General features: G+C 37.8%; 1 protein-coding gene across 42 annotated transcripts in view; it reads left to right on the top strand.

Annotated features, from left to right (window-relative positions):
- Window positions 1-22,191, top strand: part of LOC139959373 (gamma-adducin-like) — a 50,987-nt gene extending 28,796 nt beyond the window's left edge. For 7 of the 42 annotated variants that reach the window (XR_011790019.1, XR_011790018.1, XR_011790003.1 and 4 more), the window contains 7 exons: window positions 696-788; window positions 9,471-9,574; window positions 9,830-10,024; window positions 11,217-11,367; window positions 12,167-12,381; window positions 19,144-19,222; window positions 20,429-22,184. Coding sequence is in view for 5 of the 42 variants with exons in the window: in XM_071956927.1 (XP_071813028.1) it covers window positions 696-788; window positions 2,781-2,870 (183 nt within the window). In the remaining 37 variants the exon portion in view is untranslated. Of the gene's footprint in view, window positions 1-695; window positions 789-2,780; window positions 6,937-7,391; window positions 8,193-9,470; window positions 9,575-9,829; window positions 10,025-11,216; window positions 11,368-12,166; window positions 12,382-19,143; window positions 19,223-20,428 lie in introns of those variants that run through there. The other 35 variants (XR_011790021.1, XR_011790023.1, XR_011790032.1 and 32 more) reach the window with 19 other exon arrangements.
- Window positions 22,192-22,522: the final 331 nt, after the last annotated feature.

The raw sequence follows: 22,522 nt of genomic DNA on the forward strand, positions 1-22,522 counted from the left end.
TGTTATAGAAAAAGTGGTAAAGAAAAAAAAGATAATGTATAAGTGTATCAGTGAGTGTTGCCCTGGATTCGTTGAAGCGGACTCCCCACGTAGGTAGGGTTCTCCCCTTGAGGGAGTGGACTCCCCATTTAGGGAGCCATTTCCACATGTAGGGAGGGTTCACCCAAGAAAGTTTTTTAAGTTGTGCTATTTACTACTTTTGTATTTTTATGGTAGGTTGAAGCGGATGGGTGTATATTTCTTCACGCCCCCGACCCCCTTCCCACCCAGGATCATTTTACACACAGCAGATCCTTAGCAAGCCTATAAAATTTGCTGTGAGAACTTTAAACATTCTTAAATCTCTCCTCCTTAGTATCACTATTCAATGTCCTCTTAGTGTTATGTTATGTGTCTTCTTAGTGCTATGTTATGTGTTCTGTCATTCTGACATCTTTGATAGATGTCCCAAAGAGCGTCTGCCGGTGAAGTTTCCGTAACCATATTACCCAGAAATGAAAAATTGATGAGGTCACACCTGCATCCAACAGAACGAGGCATTTAGCACTCATGCCACATGCTCCTTGCAGCTGGTGCCAGGACCGCGGTGGCAAAATGCATGAATTTTTAATGCCTCATCCTTAATGGCAGAGAGACTATGAATAGAAGTGTTATAATGTTACCAACGAGGATGTTGTCTACTCTTTGAATTTCAGATTAGGCAAGAGCGTTTTGGGTATAAGACGCACCCTGGACCCATCTCTGAAGTTCTGGCAGGTATAACTTATGGAGATGCTTGCAGAACACAGGTGCGTTGGAATTTTCCTTGTCTCTGGCCCCCTCTACCTTCCATTCTTCTCCCCACCCCCTCTGCATCTATCTATTAAGTCCACATTCTTAAAGGATATCTCTTGTTTTAGATTATGAAGAGCAGAGCCACCCACCTATTTCTGTTTATAGATTGTTTATGATTTGCATAGTAGTATAAAGTATACCGACTAAGTTTGGTAGTATGTCAGCTGATAAGACATTTTGTTTCATGGACAAGACCGTAATAAGTTGGTGTAGGGTTACACAGCAGTTGTACGGGTATGCTACTGTAGACAAGGACAGAATAAAGCGCCCTCGCTACCTGTTGTGTTCTAACGCGTCTCATACCAGCACAACAGTGTCCTGTTTCATTTAAGCTTTTACACTGGTTCGAGAGTAAACCACCTGTATCAGCCCGATGACCCTCTAGTAATATTGTAAACATTGATCAAGATCTAATATGGTAAAGTTTGATCAAGGTACCAGTTTACTTAAGAATAGAAAGTCTTTTTTTCTCTGTCTGTAGTTAGGTAATAGCTTGGCTGACCTATCCCCCAATCCCAACAATTATTTTTATGTTATTTGATTAAGCATTATCTTGACCGCACCTACCAATGGGCTGCCAAAAACTTAAGTATCCTTGCTTAGAAAAATTGTAAAAATCTTCATCATTAATCCAAAACAAGCACTAAGTAATAGAAAGAGAGAAAATAAAAGGGAGGGGGGGGGGAAAATTTTGTTTTATCAATGTGCCTGGTGTGACAGTCGTTAGGATACGATTCATGTGTACTTATTAAAGTGTGGTGAAAATGACGGATGGTCTCGACATTCCTTCCGTTAGGTTCTATGTAAGTAATATCAGTGAATGTACCACAAGAAAGTACATGAGCTACAGGGAAAAGTTGAGATATTAGCCACTCCCCCTCCTCCCCCCCACCTCACTCCACCCAGTAAAATGTGTGGGTAAATTGACACTGAAGCTAGTACTTGGACATGCCACTTGAGTTGCACTTCATGTTAAAATCAATAGGTTGAACAAACTTCCATTGATAAGATCGAATTAATTGATCAATCTCAACTTACTAAAGCCAGCTTACTCGGAAACAAATATCTTTCAGTTATGGCTTGTTTTGATATTCTTCATTAATGATTACACAAAGTGATTGGTTTTATTTGTAGAAATCATGTCACCTTTAATGTGAGTCATAAATCAATGCTTTGCTTTACTTTTGTTGGTGAACTCGGTTTGATCAGTGCTGTTCTACCCAACCTCTACCCCCACCTATCCCCACCCCCCAAATTGCAGTTGTTTTCGGATTGGTTTGACTAGACTCACATGTTTGAAAGACTTGCCTGCAGCTTTTGTTTACTTCTCAATTGAGTGTTTTGTTTTGAAATTATTTTTGAAGTGATATTGTTTTCGTAAGCTTCACTTTCACCCTTTTTTTGCATGAAAAAATGTTTTTATGGTAATGTGTGTATCTTTGCTGAACATCAGAAAGAGAAAAAATACAAGAAGATAATTTCATAATGAAATTATAGTTTAGAGAATTAATACCCAGGAGATTCTCAAAGAATATTATTTTAGATTTGCCAGATTTTCTGAAAACATCGGTTCTGATCCTGCCAGACTCTATGTTTATTGTTCAGTTAAAGTAGCATTCAGCTTGAAAAATCTCAATAAAAAACCAAACCATGTATTCCATATCAAATACGAACATAATTGATGTTCAAATGATAGAAATTACACAAAGAGGCAGTTTTAACCTCCGACTATGTCCATATTAGCTGTTAGCGTTAGTCTTTACCATGTTTTTACTGTTTCTAGCTTGATTGTTTGGCTAACAATCAGTTTAAAACCAAAAAAAAATGGGGAAAGAAGTGCTCCTTTAATCTAAATTGCCTGCATGGAATATAGCTCTACTTTTAGTCAAATTCCAGTAGTGCATGTCACCTTTAAACCCTGTCTTTCTTCAATCTCCTTAAACTAGATCCCCCAAAATTGCTTGACTTTCTCTCCAAACTGGGATGTTGCCTCGACCAAAAAGAGGGGAGAAAGAAGAAACTGTTTTCTTTCTTAATTCAGCCATCTTTTCGGGCATTTGCTACAATGATGTGATTTTGCTGTGACGCTGTCACAACTTGTCACAACGTGTTTCAAGTCTGTATTTACTCTGTCGTTGTAGTTATTGTTGCAAGTTTTGGTTTTCCTTCCCCACTTGATCGACCAGGATGCGCCACTGTCGGATTCTCGTGACGGTATGTAACCATATGACCATATGTAACCATTTGGGAGGGCGTTGTGGTCAAGTGGTTAAGGCAGTGGACTTGTGATCTAAATATTACAGGTTAGAGCCCTGGCCAGATCATTGCGTTGTGTCCTTGGGCAAGGCGCTTTATCTCCATTGCCTCTCTTCACCCAGGTGTATAAATGGGGACCTGCGAGGTAACTTGTAAATATAGTTGCGTGGGCCGGTTTGTGGCTGCACCCTATGGGAAGTCCCCCGGGGGACACATGGTTGTGGTGCACTGTGGTGCCCCAGGAGAGATTGATTGAATTGTGCACACTTTGGTGTGTGGGTGTGACAAGTTACCAATGACCAGGGGTTAAGTTGTAAAGTCGTGTGAGGAGGCATTAGCCTCATACAAGACTGTAAACCTTTAACTTTTAACTTTAACCATGCAGCCCAACAGGAATAGGAAATAAATTTAATAACAAAACAAACACAGTAGCGCATCTTGGGAATAAAAGCAACTGAAATATCATCATTTTGTCACGGTGGATTTATATTGCAGACTTGAGGTTTCCGTATTATCTATGAGGACATTATTAGAACAAACATCAGTAGCAACTGAAGTTCTCTCTCACCCTGTTTACTTCATCCATTTTCATTTTTCTTGGTGGTGAAGGGTGATGGGTGTGGGGAAGTGGGGGGGTTAAATGCCACCCTGAATATTTAAAATATGCAAAATTCTTAAAACTACAGAAAGATCAAATGTAAGAGAGGATTAAGATGTCTTACTTTACTTTTCATATAGCAGAAGGGACAGAGGTGATCAGGCTAATTAGCCATGTGAAGTTGCACCTCTTTGGGCGTGGGTTGGAGGGGAAGAAACACCAAGGGTTTCGTACAGAAATATTACATAATATTGCTTTCACCTGGTGGTAATTAGAATTGAATGAAAAGTGTAGTACGTTAAATGCTACTTCACAAAATTGATTGATCTTTTAGCTTTCAATTCAGACCATTGTCTCTGAAATGCTCTCTCAACCGATTCTCCATTCAGTGATAAAAGGACATCTGGATTCAACTTTAAGTCTCTGCTTGTTTGTTTGTTTCTGTCCTCTCTAAATATGAAAGTCTCAATATCTGTCCCATCCATGTTTTGCCATGCCAAGCATCATATATTTACGGACTAATTGCACCCATTTCAACTGTGCTGAAGTAAAACTCATTAGAGTGTTTTTAGGGAACTATCCAGTAGCTACTTGACCCGACTGTCAACTTATTTCCTATGGTTTCAATTTTTTCTTTAAATCCATTGGGATATGGGTATTTTGAGTTTTTCATATGACATAAACACAAACAAAACTGTTGGTCATGAATAGCACACAGCTCCTCTGTTTTTACTTACATTTCAAAACTGAGTAAATTGGTTGGTTTTATAACTTGCCTTGTAGTTGTGTTCTGATGAATATCCTTCATTGTTTGTACTTACTTTCATGTGATATTTAGGTATAAAGCCCCATTATGCCTTCCATTATAAACACGAACAAACTGTTCCCTAACCCTATTTTGGTAACATTGTGTAGATAATAAGCAGACAATCTTGTAGGTGCATTGTTTGCCAACTATTTTGGCCGAATCTCAGAGAACGAGCGAGAATAGAAACCTCCAAAACATTATGATTCAGACCGAGTCCAGATGGAATGCATAGTGAGACTTTAACATCAAAGGACAAGATGTACAGTGACCTTTGAGTTAATGTTATATATTCTTTGATGGTGTGATATTCCTTTTATTACGCTTATATTTCTTACATCATGGTGAAGCATGTAAGACCTACCTTTACAATCCCCACCGGTTTCATACACAGTGTATCAAAGACTGGAACGGTATGAACTATCTTTCTAACTGTTTCCATTCATTTAGAAGATAGTACAGTATTCAAATTTGGTGGCCTTTACTGTAGAGTTGTTTACTCTGTTGTTCACTCTGATAGTTGAGTATAATTAAGTTACATAATATATGCTGCAAGACACTTGGGGCGATATTTTATGAAGGAAGTACGTTCCTTTGTAGCAACTTGTTCTGTTTGCTATATGATCTAACTGTTAACAATGAATTATTTGACAACCTGTAGGCTTTATTTTCACACTCAAATGAGTACTTATTAATGATTACCCACATTGTTGATTATTATAGATGTGATTGAACACACAATATCACAACCTAATTGAAAGGCTTGTATTAGTATACATATCTCTCTCCAGAGGCGATCCAGTTCACTGTACTTTCATCAAGGGATGTCATTTTCTTATCATGTTTTCAGTTTTAGTACTTTTATCTTTTATGTTACTGTTTAATTATCATTCAATTATGGTGTGTATGTATGCTGTTGATAAATAAAAAGGATTCCAGCTTCCACGGAGTGGTAAAATGAATGACTGTCCTTTGAGTTTCTTATAAAGCTAAGATTTATATCAGAGCAGTAACATTATGTAAATGTGGTTTTCTGTTTCTTAATCTTGGCGTCCAATTGCACTACACATCCAACAAGTGCAGATACCCCCTTCCCCCACTCCAAAGATAAGAATGGGGTTACACGGCCCTTGTAATAATAATAATGAGCAGTTATTATTACAAAGCTTAACCAAACACAAATGCGGGAGAAGCCCGCACACGCGTATGGATCACAACTTACACTACGGGTGGCTTCCAATTCAACATTTTATATAAAATTTAGAAACTCATTTCAGATGGGAAAACTGTAGACTAGCTGCTCTTGGATGATAAACCCACCTTACATAGAACATCCTGATTGCCAAACCTAATTGCTTCAAATGCCATTGCCTTTATCCACTCGATCACAGCACCAGTGGTTCATCCTAGATGAAACCTGGCAGAGGGAGGGGGGGGACACCTAAGATACAGTTACAGCAACTGAAGTAGATATAACTATTGATTCTACTAAAATTGAGCAAACCTCTACTTTACCCAACCTCTACTTCAAGACATGCATAAGTAACAGATGCTCTAGAACTCTGCACAAAAAGGTAAGACTGTACTTTAAGAACAAAACCTCTACATGGATCACAGAAACAGTGAATTTCATTTAATACCTTCATTTATATTGGAGAATGGGTTAAAAATTCAAACAATTTATCCAAAAAATCTCAAATGTGACATTTTATCACAAAATTCAAGCAGTTTTTGCCAAAATTTGTTGTATCTGAAAATGTTCATGCAGCTAGCTAAACAATTTTAGGCTGACATTTTTATGTCAAGATTCGCCCCAAGAGTCCCCCTCATAAAGTGTAAATTATTATCTTTAGAATGTCTGTCCCATGGATACGCCAGACCTACACCCTCGCCCCCCCCCCCCCCGGGTTGATCATGACAGTAGGCCTACTGTCCCGCCTAGGCCTAATGCCAGACCAACCCATTCGGGTAATGATATATTGGTCATTAAAACAACTTTTCAGACGAGATTCGCAGCGAACTCAATAAATTATCTTGACCAACATGTTTAATGACCTTAGGCCTATGTTATGAGACCATTTGAATTGTTTCGTTGTAAATGTAATGATTTCAAATGGATATGCATCTAGCATGTCATTGCTAGTTTTTTTTGTTTTTTTTCAATTAATACGTTGATATATTATGCGGTGTTTGTCCCACATGGCTTGCCATAGACGCACACGGTCGTGGTCAAAGGTTAAGCAACGGAGCGCGAATTATGATCTGTATATAAAGCTCACGAAAGGTTACACGAGCAGTGCAGTTCGCTTCCTGGCAGCCGTTGGCTAACAATTTATACGTAATTGTAATTTGTAGCCTATTCTGTATGGGGGTAACTGCGAAAGAATGTGCATGGCAGATATATTCGCCAGCTCGAAAGTTGTGTATTAGTTTTGTGGAGCAAGTTAGTACTTCACATTGTTTGAGTCAGCGAGCGTGAGAAATTACGCTATCCTATCATATAATAGTATCGCTTAGGCCTAACGATAGGCTAGCTCACGTAGGCACTGGCGTCTATACTAGTTGGAATGCTAATCTAGGCCTAATATGATATTCACTAGACAACGTAAGTAAAGTAAGTCACTTTATATCTTCCGACAAAATACTAGGCCTAGCTGGTTGGGCCTAATTACTTTCTGGTTAAGGCTAGTACAGTTAGGCTAGGCCTAACTTAATTAGCCTAGCCTAGGCCTAAATGTCTTTAAATTCCTACCAGAGTAGCCTACCATAGCCTAGGCTATGCCATCTAGCACTTAACACTAACAGTAACACATCCTCAAGAAACTAACTCGCAGCCGGACAAATTAGCTTAGGATGAAAGCTCTCTCTCTTTCCTTTTTTTTTTTCCCATCATGACAGGCAAGGCCGTTGGTTTCTTCTCCAACTTTCAAGGATAAAAACGATAGTTTCCTCCCTGAAATTATTTTTAGGGGTTGAAACCAACGTTTTTCAGGGGAGGAAAGAAAGACGGCTTGGCTGTGGAAAGAATTAATTTAGGTATAGTGAAGCAACTGTACGTAGTAAATGTGTCTTGTGATTTAGGAGAGTTTGGTGAAAGAAAGGAACATATTTCAAAGAGACACTTTTACTTGTAGTATATAATTGAAGAAATTGGTAAATAGGAAAACAAGGAGAGGAACCAAGGAGGGCATACCTACTGTATAGGCTAAATTGTCTATGTTATTTCATTCCCACAATGAATGCCATACAAGCAAACAACCCATTACCACTATGAATTCCATGCATGTAAATTACCCCATGTTCGCATACAATCCTATGCAAACAATCCGGCCTATTCACAAACATTTTTTATCTTCCAATCACTGAACAGTTACACAAGGAAGATACCTGGTCACATTTTCTATTTTCATACTATCACAACTTTCTTTAGCTTACTCTACAAGAATATGCAGTCTAGAGCCTACAGAACAACAGTCTCCTCCCTTGAAAATAGTATGTTAGTTTCCTTAACCATGTTATTTTTCACCCTTAACTTTACCTTTCTCCCTTTAAATCTTTTCTTACAGTTATTCCACTTACAACATCTATTCTTTCCACATAGCCTAGCCAATATGCCTCCCATGAAAAACCTTAGTTAACTCCCCTGGAAATGTTAGTTTCCAGTGAAAATGTACTTGACTCCCCTATGATGTAGGAGAGGTAAGTTACTCAACTTATAAGTGGGAGGAAAATAACGTTGTTAGGGGAGGGAACAAATGGCCCCAGGCTAGGCCTACCACCAAATGAAAATGGGAGACCTAGGCTAGCCTACCAAAGTGAAGGCTAGATAGAGATGAGGACGAACTAGCCTATCCTAGGCTTCTTATACAAGCAACGGTACTTTGTAAAATGAAATTCTCAAGCAATTAGGCCTAGCTCTGTGGTCTAATTGATGTTAGTGATGGTTCAAGTATGGAGAAAACTCTCCATGAAAGCTGATGTTACCTAGCATAGGCAACTAAATTGATAAACATGTATTAATTTGATCAACTAGCATAATTTTGACCTGAAGCTAGGCTTAACAGTATTGGTCCAACTCTCGGCATATCTTTATCAGATCATAGCCTTCTTTTGATGCCTAAGGCATGATTTTATGGTCTGCAGAACTGTTTCACTGAAACTTTGATTATTATTAAACCAAATTCAAACTTTGCTAAGTCAACCTCTCATTGTTGAGTAATTGTCTTTAATTTGGTTTTTAATTTGAAAACATTGATTGAAAGTTGTGAGGAACACAACTAATGGTAAACACATATTAAGAGTATTGAGAGATAAGTACAAGATATAGTATCTCTGTCCTGGTTGATAAAGAATATTATTACACAGGTGCTAGAAGTCATGGAAGCACATGAGGGTTTACCATGAATATACTAATATGTTGTTGGTACTTGTGTATTGGCTGAAAAGCCAGTTTTCATCTTTGCTAAGTGTACATGTTGTAGCTTAAGTGTCGGTCCTTATTTCACTTGTCAAGTTTCTCGTTTCAAGAATGATGTTTATTTCAGACATTTTTCAATTTTCCAGTTCCTCATGAATGTGCTTGCTAAGTTTGTTTAAACTAGTACATGCTCTCCAAATTGTTTGGCTGATGAAATGTTCTCAAATTGTGTTGAATTCATTCCTTTCAATCAGCTTGACCATTATAGTGAACAATATGTATCAAAGGAAGTTTTGGCATTTTACAAAGTACTCCATAGGTTTGATAGCAATGTCTAGTAAGGTTCATTAAAGAGTCACTTGTATTAAAAATAAACAGGCACTTAGTAACAAAAAGAGGTACAGTTTATTCATGTTTGTAAACATTCATCAAAAAGGTATCTGCATACGCAAACTGGAAGATGATCTTATGTAAAACTTGTTTAAAAGAAATACTAAAATTTATTTCACACCAAAGGTATATATATACTGTACATATTGCTTTGATATTTGTCTTTACAGCATTGCATTGGCCACACTGATTCACAAGGAGACTCCATGAACTGTGACTGTAACATTCTGCTGGAGGTCTGAGACATTGAAGATTCTGTAATGCTTCCGTTTGGGTATGCAGATTACTATAGTAACACAGAAATATTTAAGCTCTGGTATTTGTTCCATTTATTTCTGCCATTAAACCACAATCATATACATTTGTTTATACATACAGTAGTTATATCAATGAGGCAGCAGTCAGGGTTGTTTAGGTAGTCAGGGGAGGGAGGGGAGGAAGGGAGGGAGTGTATAAAAATGAGTCTGGTTGCAATGTCTATCTGCTTTCCAATATATGAAATCTCTTATCTTTTACAATACTGTCTCAGGTGAAAGAAGAAGATGAAGAAAATTGAAGGAAAATTGTGAGTCTTGGATGTCTGTAATGAAGCTGGATCAGGTTTAGAACAATTGGTTGAAAGATCATAAACTCCACCAAATACGAGAAGATCCTTCAAGCCTGTCCTCTACAGAGAGATCTGGAAGTGTTATCTGGAGGTGATTTAACAGAAATTGGAGAAAAAGTAAGATTCAAGGAAAACATCAGTGTGAGCCAGTATCATGAACATCAGTCTTGTCCGCTCAACAGTTGATTGTTGTCAAGATCATTTCTAAATGTAGGAGACACGGTGCCTTAGCCTGTTGGAACCAGTCGGTATTTGGTGTGGTCTGTTTTTGTGCTAACTGTACGAGACACAGTGCCTTAGCCTATTGAAAAAGGTAATTGGTGTGGTGTGTTTTTGTGCTAATTGTATGAGACACGGTGCCTTAGCCTGTTGGAACCAGTTGGTATTTGGTGTGGTCAGTTTTTGTGCTAAATGTACGAGACACGGTGCCTTAGCCTGTTGGAACAAGTTGGTATTTGGTGTGGTCAGTTTTTGTGCTAAATGTACGAGACACAGTGCCTTAGCCTGTTGGAACCAGTCGGTATTTGGTGTGTTCTTGTTTTTGTGCTAAATGTATGAGACATGGTGCCTTAGCCTGTTGGAACCAGTCGGTATTTGATGTTTTTTTTGTGCTAAACTACTATTCTTACAGAAAGGCTGAACAAGTTCCATGATATAGTTTGTACAGAGTGACACATTCCACTCATTCCAAGCAACCGTGACAACATCAAAATGAAGCTAATTGGTTTCTTAGTTTATTGGCATGAGATGCTAATTAATGTAGTCTGTTTTTGTGCTAAATTATTGAGACATGGTGCCTTAGTTTATTGGTATTAGTTTTTAATTAGAAATGTAGGAGACATTTTTGTGCTAAATGTATAAGACCTCAGCCTTAGCCTATTGGAACCAGTCGGTAATTGGTGTGGTGTGTTTGTATTAAATTGATAAGTTCTGCCTTAGTTTATTGATATGAGTTGCTAATTAGTGTGGTCTGTTTTGTGCTAAATTAATGAAACCTGTTGCCTTAGTTTGTTGGAATGAATTTGTAATAAGTATTTTGGTTGTCTAAAATTAATAAGACATTGTACCTAGTTTATGGAACGAGTTGGTATTTAGTGAGGTCTTTTTTGAGAGTTGTTCAAACCAGTGTCCAATAACTTTGATCTGACCATAAAATTCCATTTCTTTCACAAATTGCCCCTCTAGAAGAGTATACATGTTTTGTCTCACGGCTGACAGTTTGGTTGTTAACAGGGTTTGACTTTTTTACTTTTGCTGTTACTTTGAAGAAAAGTGACTAATTTGTTTTGTATTCCTCTCCTTTCATCAGAGATCTGTGGCCTATGTTGCTCAACAAGCTTGGATCCAAAATGATACTGTGAGAGGAAACGTTCTGTTTGGTAAAGATCTCAACTCCACCAAATACGAGAAGATCCTTCCAGCTTGTCCTCTACAGAGAGATCTGGAAGTGTTATCTGGAGGTGATTTAACAGAAATTAGAGAAAAATTAAGTTTCAAGGGAAACATCAGTGTAAGCCAGTATCATGAACATCAGTCTTGTCCTCTCAACAATTGCTTGTCAAGATCAGTGCTAAATGTAGGAGACACGGTGCCTTAGCCTGTTGGAACCAGTCGGTACTTTGGTGTGGTCTGTTTCGTGATAAATTAAAGAGACATTGTGCCTTAGTTTGGTGGAATGAGTAGCTAATTAGTGTGGTCTGTATGAGCTAAATTGAAGAGGAGTACTGTGATAATTTGTTGGTAGTTAGTGTGGTGTGTTTGTATTAAATTTATAAGTTTTGCCTTAGTTTATTGATATGATTTGCTAACTAGTGTGGTCTGTTTTGTGCTAAATTAATGAGACCCGGTGCCTTAGTTTGTTGGAATCATTTTGTAATTAGTAATTTGGTTGTCTTAAATTGATTATTGTTGCCTTAGATTGTTGGAAAGAGTTGCCAATTAGTGTGGTCTGGGTTGTGGTAAATTAAAAAGACAGTTGATTGTTGTCAAGATCAGAAAACTCAAAGATGAGCTGATTTGATGGAAAAACACCAGCTAAGCTGGAAAGCTGCAATATACAGTCAAGGTTAGTCATAAGAAAGAAAGGTTCATAAAAATGTAATATATATTTAATTATGTTTCCACCAGTAAAGTTTCAATCACAGCCTAAAATTTGTTGGAATTAGTTGCTAATTAGTGTTTAATGTTTTGTGCTAAATATACAAGACTTACTTTGAAGAAAACTGGCTAATTTCTTTTGCATTCCTCTCCTTTCCTTAGGGTTCTGTGGATTATGTTGGTCAACAGTTAGCTTTTTGACATAGCACCACCCCATCATCCTTCACTCTATGACTTACTCGTCATTTACAAAACGTACGCGTCCTTGGATACCAACACAACGCTGCCGAGTACACTTTCGATTCATAGTGTGTCTCTTCAAAAGGAGTTCCTATTCTTTCCGTCCGCCGTCTTAGGCTGGAGACTAATTCTTTCTGGTAAGTGAAGTTTACGATCAATTTCACTGTAGAAGCCATTAAAACCCGTAGGGAGGGGCTGTTTAGCCAATATGACAACCCATACCCACCTATAACCGCCCCCCTAGTCGAAAACCTAAACCTCTCTGATTTTGACATAGACATTAATGACTGGATCCCTATACAAAAATAGCAGAAAAAGACATCCTCCAATCTACGTTGAAATAAACCCATCTCCTAACTCCAAACCAACCACCAAAAAGTCCGCTCAAACAATCATTGTATCAGGAATCTTACCAGAACTATCAAAAAACCCAATAAACACTTGCTAAACTAATCAATGAAGAAAAACCAAATGCCCTGATCTCAAATATAAACCGTCTTTGTAGTAACGACATCCTAATCACCCCCATGACCCTAAATCTGCAAATATCCTCCTGAAACCATGGACTCAAAAGACTAAACTAGGCAACCCCAAACCAAGAATCCCCCAAAAAGTATGACAAAGAAACTTCTCCGTAGTAGCCTGTGGCATAAAACCTGAAATTCAAATCAAAGATATTGAACAAGAACTCAAAGACCAAGAATACACCCCAATACAAACTAAAAGACTCATTAGTCATGCCACAAACAATACAACTTGGAAAGTAAAATGACGTTTGAAGAACAACAAGCCTCAACAATCGGTAATCAAACGTTTCTACTTAGGATACTCTAAACACAAAACAGAAGAATACCACGAACCCCCCCCCCCCCCCCAAATCACTCAATGTTTCAAATGTCAACTTTTTGGACACACCCACCATACTTGCAAAAATCAAACCAGATGTCTCAGATGTGGCGAAAACCACAGAGTTAAAGACTGTCCCAAACCAAAAGAAAACCCAAAATGTGCCAATTGCTCAGGGACTCATGTCGCCCTTTACAAAGGATGCCCAAAATTTAAAGAAGCTAAAACTGAAAATAATAACAAACAACAAGAACAAAGAACCTACGCGAATGTAACCAATTTTACCCCTAAAATTGAAATAACAATTAAAATCGTCACTGAAAAAAAACTTAATATCGCAACCTTTGTAATTGAATTAGTACAATAACCCTTCCAAAAAGCCAACATTAATATTAAATCTGACGACCTTGCCAGTTACGCCACCGTGTTAGCACTAAATCACCTAAACTTAAATATTCCAGAAACTAATTATAGAACGTCTCCACCATCCTTCAATATTTAGCCCTCCTCAATCACCTACATGACAAGCACACTCCCTCCTTCGGTCAAGTTCTTCCACCTAAACATCAACAGTATCCTTCCAAAATTAAGCCTCACTACTTACTATATTCGCCAACCACTCCCCGGATATCATTTCGTTAAACGAAACTAAACTAAATAAAAATTCCCACCTTAGCATCCCTGGTTACCAAACTTTCAGACACGATATCTCTCGCTCTATGGGAGGAGTACTTATTGCTGAAAAAAAACAACCTCAAAGCCACCCTCCTCCCAAACAAACCCAAACAATTGAAATTGTACTCGAAAGAGACAATAAACCTCTCCACATTATTAGCTATTATAGTCCCCAATTGAGCTCATATCCACAATCAAAAAAAGTTCTAATAAAAATACAATACTACTAGGAGATTTAAATGCCCACCACATCATTTTTGGTAGCACCAAAATATCTGAAAAAGGCATATCCCTCTTAGAAATATGTGATAAACACAACTTAACAATAATTAACCAAAATACCAAAACTAGGATAAACCCAATAAACAATAATACTGAACTACTTGACTACGCCATAACCTCAAACCACCTTGCAAGTAAAACTCATTCGATTCAAATCCTAGAAGATGACCTAATCAGTGACCATTTTCCACTCCTTTTTGAGCTAGACATAAACCTCAGTCGCATCCAAAATAACGAATTAACGTATAATTACAATAAAACAGACTGGACATCATTTAAAAAGGGATCATAAAAAACAACACTATTGCCAATTACCACAACAACAAGCTAAATTACATCAGCATATATTGTGATAGCATTGCCCAACAATTCTTTAATACCTTCAAACAACACTGCCCATTAAAAACAAAACAGAAATCCAAAACTAAATAGGAATATTCTTACACTAAATAACTCAGACGTCGCCTACATAAAACCTATATGATCTCCCCAGATCCATTTCTAGAAACCTAAATTAACCAACCTAAAAAACAAATAAATAGACAAATATCGGCGGTCGACCAAAACCGAATCCAAAACAAATGCGATTCAATCATTAATGACAAAAACCCAAAACACTTTTGGAAAAATAAAAAAAATATCATAAACCCATTACAACCCAAACACAGGTAATACAGACGAATGCCTTAGAGATAAAGTAGGTAACCTCATCACAAAAACTTAAGACCAAATAAAGCTTAGTGAATCATACTTGAAAACTATATTCAATATCTTAGATGGCCCTCCATACGATAACAGATTCCAACACAAAATAGACCATACAATTATCTGTAATGCAACCAGCTTTATCCCCAACTTCTAAGGATGTCTCAACAAAAACATCCCTCTACTCAAAGAAATAGATATAAATGATTGGTATAGTGCCACTGAATGTGCAAAAATGCCTCCTCCCCTGGTCTTGACAACATAAATGACCTAATGCTAAAAGATTCCCCTCCGTCGGCCTCGGATATTCATTAACTCTCATATTTTCCCATTATTTAACAAACTCCTTAGACTGGGTCATTTCCCAACCCTGTGGAAATCCGCCAAAATGATTTTAATACCGAAACTAAGTAAAGACACACCAAAATTCAAAACTATCAACCAATTAGTCTCCTACCAGCCTTAGGTAAGATTTTCGAAAGAATTATAGATAACCGCACCAGAAACCACCTTGAGCAAATTAATCACTTTGCCTGTATCAATCAGGCTAATTCCGCGCACACAAATCTACAATAAACTAAACTTTCCACCTTTCCAAAGAAATTCGCATCGGCTTCATAAAAAAACATGATACCACTGCCCTCTTCCTTGATGCCGAAAAGGCGTTCGACAAAACTTGGCACAACGGCATAAGAATTTAACTACTTAACTTTAATCTCCCCTGCAATTACACCAGACTTCTTTCCTCTTTCTTTAGTGAGCGCAATGCCAAAATATGCTACAAAAACCAACAATCAAAACCTATTCCACTTGGTGCAGGTACTCCACAGGGCGCTTCTCTCAGCCCCCTCCCCTGCACCCTATTTGTTAATGATTTGAACATCCCCCCTCTATCTGAATGCAACTATAGTCAGTACCCTGACGACATAGCCATTTGGAGCACCAGTAAAAATATCTATATGACGGAACTAAATATTAAAAGAGCAATTACACATCTCGAAAATTGGTGCTCGATGTGGAGAACAAAAATATATCCCTCAAAATCTAACCTAGCCAATTTCTCCATAATAAACTCAAAATACCATAATCATATTTCCAAAATTAATCTTTTCAACACCTCAATCACTGCTACTCCTAATGCAACCTTCCTTGGTACCACTTTCGATAGCAAATTATCGTTTAATCTACTTTGTAACAGAACTGCAGGACGCTGCTGGTTCCAACTTAAATCCATTCAAATCCTCTCACACAAATATAACTTCCCTCCGAAAACAATTATCCAAATCTATAAATCCAAAGTAAAACCGATTCTCAGTTACGGGAGAATCTCCCTGCTTACCATCTCTAATCCCAATAAACAAATTTTAAACAGAATCCACACCACAGCTTATCGACTCGCACTCAAAATCCCTACCTATATTGCTACTTTGTACGTTCTCCGTGCAGGAAACACAAAATCTACTTTCACCAGACTTGAAGAATTCAACACCAAGTTATACAAAAACAACCTCGAGAACGACCCTTTGATTGAAGACCTCCCCCTGAAATACAAAGTCGCAACAACTCACTACCCAAAAACCAAACCCTTTCTGTATTCACAATTGCTACTACTTAAAGTCTCATTCCATTAAAAAAATCCTTTCCTAAATGGGTCTAGGCCCAAGTATACTGATATATACAGATTATATTGTTATCAAGCAATAGAAACCACAACCACTCCCTACCCAAACAATAGAAACCACTCCGTCTCCACAATTCTCAGTACTTAAAAAATTCCTCTCCTTTAGAAATCCCTCCCTAATTGACTCTTCGACTCTGACCTCGGGTATGATTATGGCTATCCTGTCCTATGTAAATATATAAGACTTCATTTACCAGCAATTCCTTGACTGAACATAGACAACCTCTCCAAGAAAAAAAAAAAATGTCTATTCTATAAAAAACAAACTTATTATCCCCCGTAGGACCTCTCGCCAGGTCGACCAGGGGTTAAACTCCTTTTGTTTTGATATCAACAACAACAAAAACAAAACTTTTACTTGAATTAAAAAAAAGGTAACTAATTTCATTTATTTCATTTCATTTATTGATTTTGTTCTATTTTAACATAAGTATGACATATGCAGTGTATAAATTTAAGAAATTTGAAGTGGTTGTCCCCAGGACAACCAGCTCACCAATTTTTGGTTGTCCTGCTGAAATTTTGGTCGTCCTGTAAAGCTATAGTAATTTATCTTCAGAAAAAAACTTGTTTGGGACTCCGAAGAAACCATGAATGTTGAGCGATTTCATGTAATCTAGATCAAATTCTGTGTATATTTTCTAATAATGCTGAATGTAGCAAAGATTGTGAACATTAGTTAGGTACATGATGTTTTGCTGCAGGGCGTAACGATACAATAACCACGTGGTAAGCTGTAGGTGCGTCATAGTACTGGTCTAGTGTTTCAGTTTCAGTAATGTTATTAGCGAAAAAAAGTTTGCGTCCCAGGGACGCAAGCCCTCGAAAAAGTTTGCGTCCTGTAAAAGAAAGCTTGCGTCCCGATCGAGCACCAATTACGTTTATTGTATGACCTACTGTACTAATACTAGTGTAGTATCACTGCCTATACTTTGTGAATTACAATATTATAGGGCAGATGGTTCAGTGTCTTAGCTTCGGTGTTTGACAGGGGCGGCCCGGCCGACTCCTTCCGCCCACCCTGCCGTTTAAAAAAAAAATACCCCAGCCCCCTCCTTCATCCGCCCTTGTACTTCCCTACTCGCCAACTCTGTAGTAGCTCCATGCTCTGACCTTGCAGCGCTTCCAACAGCCAAACTCTTCAAAATCACTGTACCTACAGTGTGCATATCTCTCGCTAAATTCCACACTGTACTACTGCATTTACATAGGACTGTTCGAACTTCATTTTCAACTACAGTTGCGCAAATCTTTAAATCTGATCCAACATTTATCCTGGGTTTTTTGCAAACAATCATCTGTGCGAAAATTACAGTAGGCATATGTGAATAGATTTTTACGCAATGTCGATAAAAACATCAAACTTCAATGTTCTAAAATACAGAAGTAAGTTTACACACGAATGTTGCTCCAAAATAAACTTTACTGAAGCACGTGGTCAATTGAGCCACGAAAAAGTTTGCAACAGAAACTACTGTGGTATAAATGCACATTTCACATTAGCATCTCTTATTGCAGAGAAAAGACATTCTGTGAGATAAAATATCCTTTCCGGATCAGATATGTATGCTTCCCACAAAAGTCATAACATTTTCTGATCAAAACAATGATTAAAATATTAGTGATAGTCTCAGAAACAATTCAAGTGCATCTTCGTACCAGCAGTGATTGTTGTCAACATGTACGTTACAAATATGAGACAAGGCCTAACGTTATGATATTTGAGTGCACATATATTATAGCCTTTACTACAAACTTTGCTATCTCTACACAAGGGAAAGTTAACGTTGCAAGTAATTGTTGTTAAACAACTTACTTCTTGTTCATTGAGCACTGAAAATGCAACAATGTTTGCAAACAATCGGTAGGGACTATTAGCCAATCAATCACGTAAATCTTGGTAAAGCGTCATTGTCTATTTTTAGCATGAAAATATCTGTAATGAAGTTTTGGTAACCCTGTACCTTGCAGTTGATTGTTATGATATATTTATTTTCAAACAAATTTAATGATCTGTAGGAGTAGGAGAACTTTTGGTTCTTGTCAGAAGAAGTTGTGGTTTTTTGAAAAGAAATAATGAAAGATGTTCGTTCAAAAATGTGTTTTGTTATGTTTTCCGTTGACCTTGTTGTGAGTGTGTACTTGGTGTTCGTTTCTCAAAAAAAAAAAATGGTGGATGGGCGGGGTCTTTGTCCGTGGGGGTAAACCTGAACTCTGATTGGCCTTTGTTGACAAACGGACGGAACAGAAAATACCATAAATGATAAAGCTTGGTTTGAGTGGTCCATGTCAATGTGAGGGCTTGGCCTTCCTACGTATATTATTTATTAGATGAAGGCGGAGTTTGGAATGAGTTTCTTCCTATTTGAAATGTCATTTTAAGTTTTTGGTTTCACGCTCGTTTCCGTGTCTTTTTCCGTTTGTATCACGGAACATTAACCAGCCTTTTTGAAAGTTTTTGGTTGTCCGCCGGGCAACCAGTACTTCACGATTTGACAAGTTTTGGTTGTCCGGCAGGTAATTTGGTCGTCTCGGACGACCAGACGACCGCTAAATTTACACACTGATATGACATAGAAGGAGATAAGAAACAAAACTTGTGAAAGGAAGTGTACTAAAAAACCCTATAGGGCTTGTCGGGTAGTGACACTCCCTAAAAACTTAATGTGGAAGACATCATGATTAGATTTTGGTTTCATTTAATCAATAGGTGGAGGTAGAGGAATTGGACACTCTTGCAATAGATATCAACGGCTTGAAGTACTCTGCTCAGGTGGCCTCCATTCTAGGTATGTACTTAATAATAATATAATAATAATCATAATAATAATAATAATATTCAATTTACTGTGTTTGGAAAGAAACTTTTTGCTGCTTTGCATGAAGATTAAGGATTCTTGTTTTTCAAAAGGCAAAATGCAAGATGGACTATATATGAAAGGATGAATACCAAAAAATTAAGAAAAGAAATTGGGTGGGGGGGAGGGGGAATCAGGCAGAGACCATCATGTTACTACCCTGTTAATTTTGTGTAGGACCCTGGTTAATTTAAAAGGAAGAAATCCCTTTAGTACCCTTGAGTTTCTGAAAGGGTTCTTCTTTGGGATAACGGTGGAGAGGCATATTGATGTTCTCTTTTAGGTCTGATCGTCAGGAAAATGCAGAATAAACTGCCGTGTCCATTTGGAACCTGGGAACTGAACCCTGCTACTGGAACAAATGTATTCCATCAGAACATAGACAATGATTCAGAGAAATATGGCCTTTATATTAATAATCTGTTGTTTTCTCTCCCAAATTTTTCTCTTTGGTTAAACAATGAGTGAAAAGATTCATTCGGTTGGAAGCAGCACCGTCCCTTTTCACACCTTTTTTTTGGGGGGGGGGGGGGGGGAAGAGACCTATTAGCCCTTAGGGTCTGAAAATATTACAATAGGATTATTGTGGTGGACAGGACAGACAACAGTTATTTTTGCTTGTAGCTGAATGTATGATGTCCAGGGATCACAAGGAAGTATCAAAAGCCCGATCAAAACTGCCGTTTTTTGTACTATCGAAATTTGTCAGAATAAAGAAATTGAAAGCCAAAATATAAAGAGTTTATCTGGCATTGTAGACTGCGATTGAACCAGTCTCTGTCATCTACAAATAATAGAAAGTGGGCCTCCATTTCTGTTTGTGACAGCAATAACAAAAAATGACTGCAAATTAACAAGTTTTTGTAAACTTTCTCTATTCAGGGATTCGAATCCCAAATTCCACTCGAATATACCCCCCCCCCCCCCACTTATGAACTGTCACGTAGCTCAAGGTGACAAACTTACTACAAAGATGAGAATAGGCCGTAGGTGGTTCAATGACGTTTCTCACAGTTAATTGAATTGACTTCCCCCACCCTCCGGATTATCCTCACCCATAGAAAATACCCTCCACCCAAGAATACTTTAAAAAAAAAACCATGGCTTACCAAGAACCTCTCTGCATTCATTTTTCAGATTCCAATGAACCTTCCATCAGCAAAGGAATGGCGCAACTCGGTCTGAAGGACAATCGACTGCTGGCGGAATGGCTTGACTGGTACAACGCCAACCAGCCGGACCTGGCCACCAAGCCCAACTTCACCACATTTCCACTGGACTTTAAGCCGTCACCGTGCAAACGGCTCTTCTTTGACATAGCTCTGAACCATATAGAGTTACCCTCCTTGGACGAGAAACTGGAACAGAATAAATCGTCCCCGCAGGGGGTCTGGGTGGGTTCCTGCGTGGATGGTGGAGCGGGGGTGAAAAGTAACTCTCGAATTGCCACGATGTCGGAAAAAGGATTTCGGAAAAAAGGTCTTTTGTATACATAAGCCGGTAGTATTTGGGAGGGCTCTCACTCTTCTCCTGCATGTGCTGTAATCATCTTTTATTTAAGTTTTATTTGATTTCATTTGTTTTTTTTTTAGTATAGAAAACTACACCTTGTTGCAATGCAAACACAAAGATGGGGAAAGGCCAAAAAGAATAACACTCACTTTTTTAGCATGGCTTGGCAAACAAAATTTGAAGAATATTCAAAATGGGAATTGGAATTTTATATATTTTGGATTTGGTGTTTGTGTGTTTATCTTGTTTAGAGAAAAAGAAGAAAAAAACAGCATCTTTATTTGATGGGGCTTTAAAGTTTTAAAAATGGGTTTCGGGTGTTGATTTCTTGGTCTACAAACATTGCGGTGCTTGACTGACTGACACTTTATGGGGGAATGTTAAGGTGACTGAATTTGATATTGGCAGGAGTTATGGATGATAGTTGGAAGGACCAGGGGTGGGGGGGGGTGGTGAGGCAAAGGATAGAGAAGGAGAAATGAAAGTGTTGAAAGTGAAGAGGGAGAATCTTTGAATTGAATTTTCAGTTTGCAGCAGCACAGGTTTACTGCATGAAAAGGCTATATTTAAAGAAACTTTCAATCATGCACTCATTGTGTATATAATTTGGGGTGTGGTAGTCGGAGCGGGGGGGGGGGGGGGTGATTGAGACAGCAATGAAAGGGAGCAACCTTTCCACATATATGTTGTTTGTGCTATGGTAGTATCGTTTCCTTTTTCAAACTGGAGGGCAAAAATGTAAAAATTAAGTTATCTAAAATTAATTCAAAATCAGGTTTAGTTAATAAATGAAAGTTAAAGAAAATTTTATTGATGGTAGCAGGGGTGCCATGGTATTGTAAACTGAATAATCAATCAGCCATGGAAGGCCAACTCCTTTTTGTTGGGAACTTGTCTTCAAGCAAACCTATGGATTCAAGCCCTGTCTGGCTAAAGTAAGATGGGGTTATTATTTTTATCTAGGAGAAATCAATTCTTTTTCCCCTCATGTTGAAATGGTCTTCCAAATGTTTAAAAAAAAATGTCCAAAAAGAATGTACTGGTGTGAATTGGATAGCCACCTGGTGTGAAGTAAAAAGGCCATAGGCTTATCCCATATGTACATGTGACTGCTTAGTATCATTAAATAACTGCCCTCCAGGCTGATATTATAAATAATAGAAACATTATAGAAAATAACTGTCTGTTGTCACCCAACCATCTCAATAGTAGATGCAGGTATCACTAAGAATGTTTATGAAATATGTATTGCATGTTTTGATTAGTATTTGCATAATAATATGATGAGGGATAACCTGTTTCTGGACAGGTAGTTGAAGGGTATTAACTGTGGTGGGAGGGATGAAGGTATATCCTGTCCATGAATTGATTTGTCATTAAAAAAAAGAAGTTATTTCAAAGTATCATTCTTTTTTTCTTCCTTTTTTTTCTTCCTTTTTTTTTCTTCCTTTTTTTTCTTCCTTTTTTTTTCTTCCTTTTTTTTTCTTCCTTTTTTTTTCTTCCTTTTTTTTCTTCCTTTTTTTTCCTTCCTTTTACATGAGTATTGTAAAAGGAAAAGCAGAGGTTGAGTTTGAACCAGGGACCTTGAAATGCAAAAGCAAAAGTCTTTACCACTAGACCATTAGGTGGGCCCCTGGTTTCTAAAGCTTTACAAATATTTAAAGATCCTGCTGTTTGGACTTAGTCGTTTTTATAAAACATTTTCTCCACTACTACTCC

This window comes from Apostichopus japonicus, chromosome 19 (assembly GCF_037975245.1).
Source record: "Apostichopus japonicus isolate 1M-3 chromosome 19, ASM3797524v1, whole genome shotgun sequence".
NCBI lineage: Eukaryota > Metazoa > Echinodermata > Holothuroidea > Aspidochirotida > Stichopodidae > Apostichopus > Apostichopus japonicus.